This window comes from Pimephales promelas, chromosome 3 (genome assembly GCF_988280905.1).
Source record: "Pimephales promelas chromosome 3, fPimPro1.hap1.1, whole genome shotgun sequence".
NCBI lineage: Eukaryota > Metazoa > Chordata > Actinopteri > Cypriniformes > Leuciscidae > Pimephales > Pimephales promelas.
Window position 1 is genome coordinate 35,115,857 of NC_142771.1, and position 11,291 is coordinate 35,127,147.

The 11,291-nt window shown below is 36.5% G+C and overlaps 1 protein-coding gene across 2 annotated transcripts; it reads right to left on the reverse strand.

Moving 5' to 3' along the window:
• Positions 1-996: 996 nt before the first annotated feature.
• On the reverse strand, positions 997-10,481 carry dsn1 (DSN1 component of MIS12 kinetochore complex). Of its 2 annotated transcripts, XM_039685675.2 has the most exons (11): positions 10,378-10,481; positions 10,069-10,096; positions 9,411-9,666; positions 9,260-9,333; positions 9,099-9,171; positions 6,940-7,021; positions 6,780-6,830; positions 6,610-6,681; positions 6,382-6,529; positions 3,337-3,424; positions 997-1,415 (listed from the first exon to the last, which is right to left on the reverse strand). In XM_039685675.2, the coding sequence occupies exons 1-11, from the start codon at positions 10,407-10,409 to the stop codon at positions 1,333-1,335; spliced, it is 987 nt and encodes a 328-aa protein (XP_039541609.1). In that variant the 5' UTR covers positions 10,410-10,481; the 3' UTR covers positions 997-1,332. The 2 variants fall into 2 exon arrangements, with proteins under 2 accessions (XP_039541609.1, XP_039541611.1); XM_039685677.2 differs by lacking the exon at positions 10,069-10,096 and having other exon boundaries at positions 10,378-10,468.
• Between the last annotated feature and the right edge of the window lie 810 nt (positions 10,482-11,291).

Here is an 11,291-nt window from a genome sequence, read left to right on the forward strand (position 1 = left end):
AAAAGGACCATTTGATTTCTACTCCATACGAACGTAGACAACTACCACACCACGTGCATAGATTAATCCTTGTCAATAGACATTTAATTTAAAAGTATTTGCCACCATGAGAATAGTGTTTCCCCCTCTTGACTGTGAATAGGTATTCTTCTTAAAGCTGTTTGAGGCAGATGCACCCTCGGCCCACAAGCGCTGAGCCTCATTTTCATCTAAATAAGAATCGATCCCTCTTGCTGTGCCACCCCCAGTGCTTCTGACGCTTAACCCCACTCTCCTGCTAAACCACCTCCATATACATTAACAGAGAAAACTAAATACAAGCCAAGTCAAATCAGCCTACATGTACACCAGAGAAAAATGACCTGGTTTTCCAGCAGCTGAGGATGAAACGGTTAAAGCTTTTCTTTCGGGATTGTCCAAACGCCTGTGTTTGATCACAGTGGACGTAGTATTGAGAGTGAACGTGGCTTTGTTCGAGCTCAAATACTGTTATTATGCCACGGAAGTTCAGAGCAGGTCGTGTTTAGTCTTGTGGGCATGGAAATGTGATATAAACAGAGAGGATGTGAAGTGGAGAGATCTTCTAAGCCTGTTTCTTGCTCAGCAGCCCTGTGCTGTGTTGAATAGAGAACAAGGGATGGAAGTGTGTGGGGGAAGGGGTCACAAGAACAAACATAATAGGAGGCTAAAAGGCCCTCAAAGAGCTCATGACTAAAGCCCAGGGGCCAGTGTCTTTTCTTTAGGCTAATAACGACGACTTGAAGCATATAAATACTTGCTTGCCAATGTTTGTCTTGGAAACAAGACACCAGCTCAAACACGTCATTCAATTTTACCATTCAGGCAGAATAGAAAAAAAGAGAAAAAAAAAAAATCCAGGGATGGATGAATGAATATCATCCTCAGTCCATTAGACATGCATGATATTTTAAAGACCATTTAAAAGCATTTGGGACTCCAACGGAGTCAAAAAAAAAAAATGACACGACAGAACTGTGAAAGAAAAACTTTGAAGTAAATGACAAAGCATTTAATTGTATTCAGATATCTTTACAATTGTACAAAACAACAGCATTGAAAGCACATGGGTAAAAGTAGAGCTTTGAATAACTAGTCTGCCATCTAGTGTCCATCTTCATCTACACATTCTGAAACTTTCTCTCTCACAGATCAAATATTGAAAATTCATCTATATTTTTGTCCATATTACTGGGTAAAAGAAATGTTATAGGGAAAAAGTAGAAAGTTACATTAAAAAGTTATTAATGCATTACCAAAATGGTCATATCAGATCACAGAGCTTTCCTATGGGAGTCATCACGGCACTGTAAACTAGGAGGAGACGCTAGATATGCCTCCTTTTATCAGCTGTCTGACTGGAGATGAAGGGAGATTCTGAAATCCTGCCCTGGAAGCTGTGAGGGGGAAAGCCCAATGTTCATTAACTCATTTCACACACTTCTGAATTACAGTAAAATCACCTGGCACTATCAAGGCAGAATTGCATTTCATGTGATTTTACTTTTAAGTAGTAGAGCTGCGCGATTAATAAATAAAACATTTCAATTCAAATGCCCAAGTGATCTTATTCCTCATGATCTAGATCTTTAATTACAAAAAATCCTGCAGCTCTTGTAAGTAGTGTTATTTTTCATTAGCATTTAACACTTCATTAGATGTTGCTGCTTTTTTGCACTTGATTTTTATCTTGTGATCAACAAAGTCATGCTCATGTCTCATGCTCACCACGGCTGCATTGTGAAATAATAATATAATAATATATTGTGAAATAATAATACCATTTAAAATAACTGTTTTATATGGAAGCTTGTTTCCACCACTGAATACTTTTTTTTAAATTGTGAGTCAGAACTAAAATTCAAAAATAAAGGCACAATTGCGAGATGTAAAGTCGCAATTCTGAGAAATAGTCGCAATTCTGAGAAATAAGGCCGCAATTCTGAGAAATAAAGTCGCAATTCGTAGAAATAAAGTCGCAATTCGTAGAAATAAAGTCGCAATTCTGAGAAATAAAGCCGCAATTCGTAGAAATAAAGTCGCAATTCTGAGAAATAAAGTCGCAATTCTGAGAAATAAAGTTGCAATTCTGAGAAATAAAGATGCAATTCGTAGAAATAAAGTCGCAATTCTGAGAAATAAAGTTGCAATTCGTAGAAATAAAGTCGCAATTCTGAGAAATAAAGTTGCAATTCTGAGAAATAAAGTCGCAATTCGTAGAAATAAAGTCGCAATTCTGAGAAATAAAATCGCAATTCTGAGAAATAAAGTCGCAATTCGTAGAAATAAAGTTGCAATTCTGAGAAATAAAAGTCGCAATTCTGAGAAATAAAGACGCAATTCTGAGAAATAAAGTCGCAATTCTGAGAAATAAAGTCGCAATTCTGAGAAATAAAATTCGCAATTCTGAGAAATAAAAGTCGCAATTCTGAGAAATAAAGTTGCAATTCGTAGAAATAAAGTCGCAATTCTGAGAAATAAAGTCGCAATTCGTAAGAAATAAAGTCGTAATTCGTAGAAATAGTCACAATTCTGAGAAATAAAGTCACAATTCGTAGAAATAAAGTCGCAATTCTGAGAAATAAAGTCGCAATTCTGAGAAATAAAGTCGCAATTCTGAGAAATAAAGTCACAAAGACTTTAACTCAGAATTATACTTTTTTTTCCTCACAATTGTGAGTTTACATCTCGCAATTCTGACTTTATAACACATAATTGCTAGTTTATATATCTTGAAATTCTGACATCTTTTCTCAGAATTGAGATATAAACTAGCAGTTGTGAGTTATCAGGCCAATTCTAAGGGGGAAAAAAAAGACTAACTTTTTTTCCCCCTCAGAATAGTTTATATCTCACAATTCTGACTTTACAACACGCAATTTTGACTTTATATCATGCATTTCTGACTTCATATCTTGCAATTCACAGTTATAAAGTCAGAATTGCGAGACGTAACCTCGCGATTGTGAGAGGAAAAAAGTCAGAATTGTGAGATAAAAGTCGCAATCACCTTTTTTATTTTTCATTCTGTGGCGGAAACAAGCTTCCATAGATTTCCATGTATATACATTTTAAAATGTAATGTATTCCTGTGATCAAAGCCGAATTTTCAGCATCATTACTCCAGTCTGCAGTGTCACATGATTCTTCAGAAATCATTCTAATATGATTTGATGCTCAAGAAACATTTCTGATTATTATCAGTTGAAAACAGATGATTCAATTCTTTTTATAAAAAGCCTTACTGCCCAAAAACTGTTGAAGGATAGTGTCTGTCTGTGAATTATTGAGCTATTCCACTGAAATACATAATCTCACCTAGTCTGGTGCTGGTCTCCTTTAGCAGCAGCTGAGACGTCTCATGGAAAGACAGTAACTCCCTCATTATACAACAGTGAGAGTCCATCTGTGAAGAAACACAACTGCACATGACAGCAGTTCTCTCACAAAAAGAGAGAAGAAAAAGTAACCAATTCTCTTTCTGTACTCATTTTTAAACTGTACATTAAAAAATGTTTCTGAGAACTCTACATTTAGATGCATTATGTATAGTAGAAAATGCAGCATTATATTTGCTTGGGTGCAACGACGAAAATACGGCATGATCATCAGTAGAGCCTAAAATGGCTCTTATAAGCCAGGGCCATTATTCATAACTCTTAATTTAGCTTAAAAACTTTTACGTAGGAGTCTTAGCTTATTCAAGACCGATCTGAGAGCAACTCCGAGTAAGAAAAGACAAAAACTTGCATCTTAGTGAGGAGGCGGAGTTGACCCCGTTGCTATGTATGACACAATCTTTTTAAGACTGTGATTGGAAGAAAAGAGTGATTTTAAAGGGTTAGTTCACCCAAAAATGAAAATTCTGTCAGTATTTACTCACCCCCATGTTGTTCCAACCCTGTAAGACCTTCGTTCATCATCAGAAATTAAGATATTTTTGATGAAATCTGAGAGCTGGATCACTCCTTTATAGGCTTCTTAAGGGATTGAAACTTGTTCCCCGAAAAGTTATTAAAGACATTGTTAAAATAGCCCAAGTGGCTACAGGGGCTCAATCTTAACTTTATCAAACGACGAGAAAACTTTTTGTGCGCAAAAAACGACTTTATTTCAACTATTCTCTATGCCTTGAGTCAGGTTACTGGTTTAACAGTGTATGATCTGTTGTTGTATGTCACACGCATCACACATGACCAGCGTCGGCCAATAGTGAGCCTGTGTGTGACGTAGCTCTACACCATCACACTACGTTAATGACTAGAAGCTCAAAGAGAAGGAAGTGAATAGTTGAAATAAAGTCGTTATTTTTGTTTGTTTTTGCGCACAAAAAGTATTCTCGTCGCTTGATAAAGTTACGATTGAGCCACTGTAGTCACTTGGACTATTTTAACAATGTCTTTAATAACTTTCAGAGGCCGGCAAGTTTCATTCAGCCTATGGACTAGTATGGAGGAGTGATCCAGCTCTCAGATTTCATCAAAAATATCTTAATTTGTGTTCCGAAGATGAACGAAGGTCTTACAGGGTTGGAACAACATGAGGGTGAGTAAATACTGACAGAATTTTCATTTTTGGGTGAACTAACCCTTTAAGGGTTGACACTCTTTGAATTCCGTCTTTCTTTAATAGGATTTTTTTTCTTCTTTAATTTAAAGAGTAAACGAGTACATTTTCTTAGAATTTTGTCACTAGGAGCTACTCTTTACATTAAGATTCTTTATGAATACGGGCCCAGATCCATTTTGACATTTGTCCGGCTTTCCGCATTTCCACTGTTATACGGTAGAAGGCGCTGTGACAACTTCTGAAAAGGTACAGCATCTCCTGATCAAAACACAGCAAAACAAAAAGAAAACAACAATCAAAACTGCCTAAAGTTACTGAATTAAATATTCAGTCTGTGAAAGCTTTGATGGACTCAGATCATCAGGTATCAGTTACTTTGCATCAATCTAATGATTCACTTGCCGGAATGCTTGATTTATTTAACAAACCAATTGTCATGTCCAACTCAAAACTAGCTAAGAACCATGTTGTGTCTACATTGTGGACAACATTAAAATATGCCACAAAAAAAAGTAATACTCTTTTTGTCATAAATATATTAGGCCTAAATCATAAATTGCAGAGGTGGCCAAAGTAGCGCAGTTACAAGGATAACAGCCTTTCTGCTGTTATCTAGGGACGCTTGTCCCGAGAAAAATGGCGTTCGTCAGGTCCAGTTTTGTGTCCAGCCTCTCACGGGGATTTCAGATGCCCCAACGCCTGTGATGAGACGACTCAACGCCTGTGAAGAGACGACTCAACGCCTGCGATATGTTATGGCGCCGTTTTATTCATAAACAATATTTATATTTAATATTTATATTTAAACAATATGAATGTAAGCCAGAGGAGAACTGGCCCCTGACTGAGCCTGGGTTCTCCCAAGGTTTTTTCTCCATCCAATCTGATGGAGTTTGGTTCCTTGCCACTGTCGCCTTGCTTTTGGCTTGCTTTGAGCTTGCTCAGTTGGGATTATTTAGTGTTTAGCAATGTTGTTGATCTGTGTTGTGCTACTTTCATGTTATCAGTGTGAAGCTGCTTTGATACAATCTGTATTGTGAAAAGCGCTATATAAATAAATGTGACTTGACTTGACATACATACAGACTATTTAAGCATATCTTAATTTATCTCATATCATCTTATTTTAGCATTAACATTTAGAAAATATAAAAGGAATTTGATTAAAAAACATTTTAATATCTAGTAAAGTTGGATATAATGCAACAGCTTCTTACGGTGCACAGCCCTCAATTTTATTCTAGGCCCTTTGTACTAAATGTTTGGGCACTTTTAGTACAGATAAACACAAATTTTAAAGAAAGCTTAACATTTAATGAAAAATTTAAATATTTGTAGAAGGGCTGTCAAACGATTAATCACATCCAAAATAAAAATTTGTGTTTACATAATATATCTGGGTGCACTGTGTATAATTTTATATATATATATATATATATATATATACATAAATACACACACATGCATGAATATTTAAGAAAAAATATTATTTATATATAAAATACTTAAATTATATATAAATCTATATAAATGAAAATATTTCAAGCATGTGTGTGTATTTATATATATAAAAAAATTATACACAGTGCACCCACATATATTATGTAAACACAAACTTTTATTTTGGATGTGATTAATCGCGATTAATCGTTTGACAGCCCTAATTTGTAGCTAACTTAAAATGTGATAATGCTAGAGAAAGTGGTGGCAGAACTACTGGCCCAACTGATTTCACTTCCTGTTACTGGTTCTGAATACTTTTGCATTTGTGTGTCTTAAACGTCCTGGCCTCACCACTAGCTCCATGTTTCGGAGCAGTTTTTGCTGTCCCGTGAGTACTGCCTTGTAGTCGGGTTTGTTCAGAATGAGTTGACTCTGTGAAGACTTGGCAAAGCATGATGGGTCCAGCGGCACGCCCTTCTCTTCCCCCCGCTCCACACATCTGCAACGGGACAGAGATGCACGGCTAAATGACATTTCCGTATCCATGCATGTGCTGTGCGTGTGTGTAGTTGTGCTCACTTGTCCAGGTCGTCAGCTTTGGTCCGGTGTTTGTTCAATAGCGACTCCCATGCCATACTTTCAGCCTGTAACCTTCATAAGCACATGATGGCCATTAACAGCTATAGTCATGAAATGAATTTGACTCCCACTGTAGCGTCTCGGACTGACGGGAGCAGATGGAGAATTACCTGTTAATGTCCTCCTGAATGCGCGCAGTGGTCATGTTAACAACGGGGTCACTGCATAGAGAGAGGGAGAGAGACATTTAATAAACGAGTGTGCTCCAGGACTGAAGCAATACTGATTAATTATTCATTTTAACCGAAACCCAGAAAAACTGACTTTTACCTCTCAGTAGTTGGGAGTGAATTCTGAGTGTCTCGGCTAATGTCTTTAGCCAGACTGTCCCATTCTTCATGCAAAGACTCAACTGGAAGTCAAAGACGTTCATATAAACATCATGAAGTGGATTTTTGACATAAAACGTAAATGAATTTTATATGTATTAAATTCTGTTTCAAGACAATGTTATCTACCTGGCTAATTTGCAACAATGGGCTCTATGCACGGCGGTATTTCCGGTGAAGGATTAAGGATGCTCGATAACTTCCGCCGATCGTAGAGTCCAATGTAATACCGAGAATTTATATTGAATTTTATACTCCATGGTTATAATAAAGAAACGTTAGTCACAAAAACAGATAAAACAGACACCCCTCGTTGTGTTTATGCTTCTTTTTAAAATTATATTAAATCAATATAACTATATATAAAATTACATCTAAACGTATGTACATTTCATTTCAAAGACGGGAGGACAGTAAATTTTGAAGACTCTGCCATAATTCCGTTTTCCTCGGTTTTCCTCCGCTTTAATCTACACAACCGGAAATGGACGAGCATCCTTACGTCAAATGCGGAATTTATGCGTGCATATAGCCCATTACTTTTGGGAAATATCAGTCAAAATGTGTTACACTTTTTCCAATTACGCTAGGGGCCTGTTTACACCGAATGACGAATTTCACGCGCGATATTCACCAACTTGGGCTGGGTATTGACACAAATTTCACAATTCGATTCGATTTCCTTGATAAGGAGGTGCTTCCTCTCGGCGCAATTTCAGGATTGGATGGACGTAATATTTTCTCTTTCTTCTCTTTTCAATAAGAGACGACAAAATCATCCTCACAGCTTGACGAATCCATTTCGTATTTTCCCCCCGCAAAGGTTCAATAAATACGCATCGGACTCGAATTTGCGTGACGAATTTTTAGGCTGATAAACACGGAAAAAACGCATGCAAAAATTTCGTACTCAGTGTGCAATGGCCTTTAATGCGAGTGCGCGCACCGACACGGAAAACGCCACGTGTAAAAACGTCATTTTTAAAAAACGCCTCGGGTTAGTTCTTTTTAGTTTGACGCACCGCGTCAAATACTATCCGACCAATGAGATTGGTGCTTTTGCTCACGTGTTTGGAGCCTTTGAAGTTGGTGGCACTAACACCCATACCCCCCCATAAACAGCTTCAAACCCGTTCTTCAGAGAGTTTATGGGTGACGTCACAGACGCTTTGTCCATATTTTTTACAGTCTATGGTGTGAACACAAAAAACACGTTGAAAAACGCTGCCGAATAACGTGCACCGATATTCGTTCCGGTGTGTACGGCGCTTAACGTTCAAATGTTTGGGGTCATTAAGAATGATTTTTTTTTTTAAAGAAATTAAAACGTTTATTCAGGAAGGATACATTCAATTGATCAAAAGTCACAGAAAAGACATGTGCAATGTTACAAAAGGTTACTACAGTATATCAAATAAATTCTGTTCTTCTGAACTATTAATCAAAGAAAAATACTGATAAAAAGCATCACGTTTTCCAGAGAAATATGAATCAAGCAATTCAACTGTTTTCAACATTGATACTAATCAGAAATGAGTATCAAATCATCATTTTAGAATGATTTCTGAAGACTGGAGTTATGGTGATGATAAATTCAGCTTTGATCACAGGAATAAATGACATTTTAAATAAACAAATGAAGAGTTCAGATGCAAAAGCCTCTAAATGCCATTTGAAATTTTCTTCTTTAATGATGATTTTTATCAAGCTTGTATATTTAAGTTCAGTAATTTCACTTAAATAACAATTAATAGGTAATTATCATTGCCATTTAAGTGAAAATACTGAACTTAAATATACAAGTTTGATAAAAATGATCATTAAAGATGAAAATTTCAAATGGCATTTAGAGGCTTTTGCATCTGAACTCTTCAAATATTAACATAGAAAACAGGTATTTTAAATGAAGATCATTTTTGTAAAAATTTTCCTTTATTTTTGATCAAATAAATGCAGTCTTGATGAGCATAAGAAACGGCAGTGTGTGTAGCTGTATCATTTCCAACTCTTTTTGTTTAAAAGCAAAAACATCTTAGTGAGATTTCCTGAAAGATGTTAAAGAGAACTTAACACTTACATGAATGACTGGCTCCAACTTACCTTGAGTCTGAAGTGTCTCTGTATCAACACCAGGAACAGTGTACAGACTGTTTTTCACCCTCTTCACTGTACTCTATGTACAGTCAGGGACATTAAAAGGTTTAAGGAAAAAGCCAGTACAGCATATTCACCTTTCAATAACAAATATGCATGTTACAGACCTGCATAGCAGCTTTAATTAGCATATCCAGCCTCTCGTTATCAGGTAAAGACAGACTGATGGTTTCACACAGGGCTGAAAGACACAAAGAGACAGAGTCAACACAATCCTAAACGACATCCAGTGAAAGGCTTTCGGGGCTCAGCACTCACGCTGTGAGGAGCCGAGGAAGGCCGGCAGGGATCGTCTGCCTCTTGAGGATCTCCTCAAGGATTTCCTCCGCGAGCGAGGGCTCAGTTCAGGAGCAGTTTCCCTCATGCCATCCTCAATCTTCGAGTCCTCTGGGCGTTCCTCTTCTGAATGCTGCATTGCTGCAGGAGCAGGTGATGTGCAAGGAGACTTCTGAGGAGGACCTGAGATGTGGTTACTGTCACGAGGACGTTTGACTCCATGAGACACTTCTGAGACCTAGTTGAGATGATGACATAGAAACACAATATTATATCCATAAGACAGAGGTTGACTAGTCAAAATGTCACAACAAATATGTGAATACATACAGACTTTGGATTCTGTGTTAATGCAAGATGACAACTTTTGTCTGGAAGGCTGCATTTATGTGATCAAAATACGGCAGAAAAATATTAAATTGTGAAATATTAAATACAATTTAAAGATAATGTTTTCTTTGTTGATATTATATTTATTCCTGTGATGTCAAAGACGAATTTTTTGCATCATTACTTAAGTGTCACATGATCCTTCAGAAATCATTCCAATATGCAGATTTGCTGAATAAACGTATTTTATTTAGTTCCTTATCGCAAATATTTTAACGTTACATTAAAAAAGAAGATAAAACAGATTTACCCCGGTGTCGAAGTTGCTGGCATCACATCTGTGAGAGATTAAATGGTCACACAGATTATAGCACACCGAACAAACTACACAACCTTGTTTGTTGCATTCAAAACATTGAAAAGTATTTTTAGTTATCAGTATTTGTCCACTGACTAATCAAGTATCATGGCCAGTTTAACTTAGCTGTAAACAACATCAATCGCGTTAAACGCTGTTCTAAATGTTGTGCTTTATTCAAGGGAATCCCTCATGCAGAAATTACTATTAACATTTTGTTAGTGCATCTATTTCCCGTGTTGTAAATGATAAAACACTTACGGCTCAAATCCTTCTTTCTGAAGCTCCGCCATTTTCTTTCAAAGACCGCGCGCAGACAGTGTGAAATATGCCCCGCCCATTTTCATTTCGACCGCGATGGTTCTTGGGAACTGTAGTCACGTTAAATTAGCGTTGAGTGCGTGCTATGTTTTGGTTACATATTATGTATGTTTGATAAATATTATTTTAAATTGTAACAATATGTAGGCTACAATCATTTAGACACACAAGTAGGCTAAATAATCTCATTCCTAAGTCTCACATTTTAAACAAAATTGTCTATTGCATTAATAAAGCTCAACCTGAAGTTATTCTGAGAATAAAGATAATAACAATTTAACAAACAAATATATTTTTAAGTTATGGGGTTGGACAATGAAACTAAAACACCATGGTTTTAGACAGCAATAATGTGTTAGTAGCCTATGGTATAGGCCCTTGTTTTGCAGCCAACAAATAACCATTCATCTTGGGAATGACAGACACTTAAGTCCATCCCAGTGGCCATAGAGATTTAGAGCCACACCTCTTCAAGAACAGTGTCATGTACACGATGTGATGCTGGTGGAAGAAAATGTTTCCTGATTCGGTCCTTCAAAACACCCAAAATAGGCTCTAATATCCAGATCTGGTGACTGTGCAGGCCATAGGAGCTGTTCAACTTCACTTTCATGTTCATCAAAGCATTCTGCCACCAGTATAAGTATAAAGCATCTGCTAAATTAATAAATGTAATACACACACACATATACTGTATATATATATATATATATATATATATATATAAATATTTTATAAAATATATATATATATATATATATATATATATATATATATATACACATCTCTTACCCTAAATGTGGGACTGGACAAAAAAGGCCTTTGAATCAAAAGTTTGAGAAGCACTGATTTAG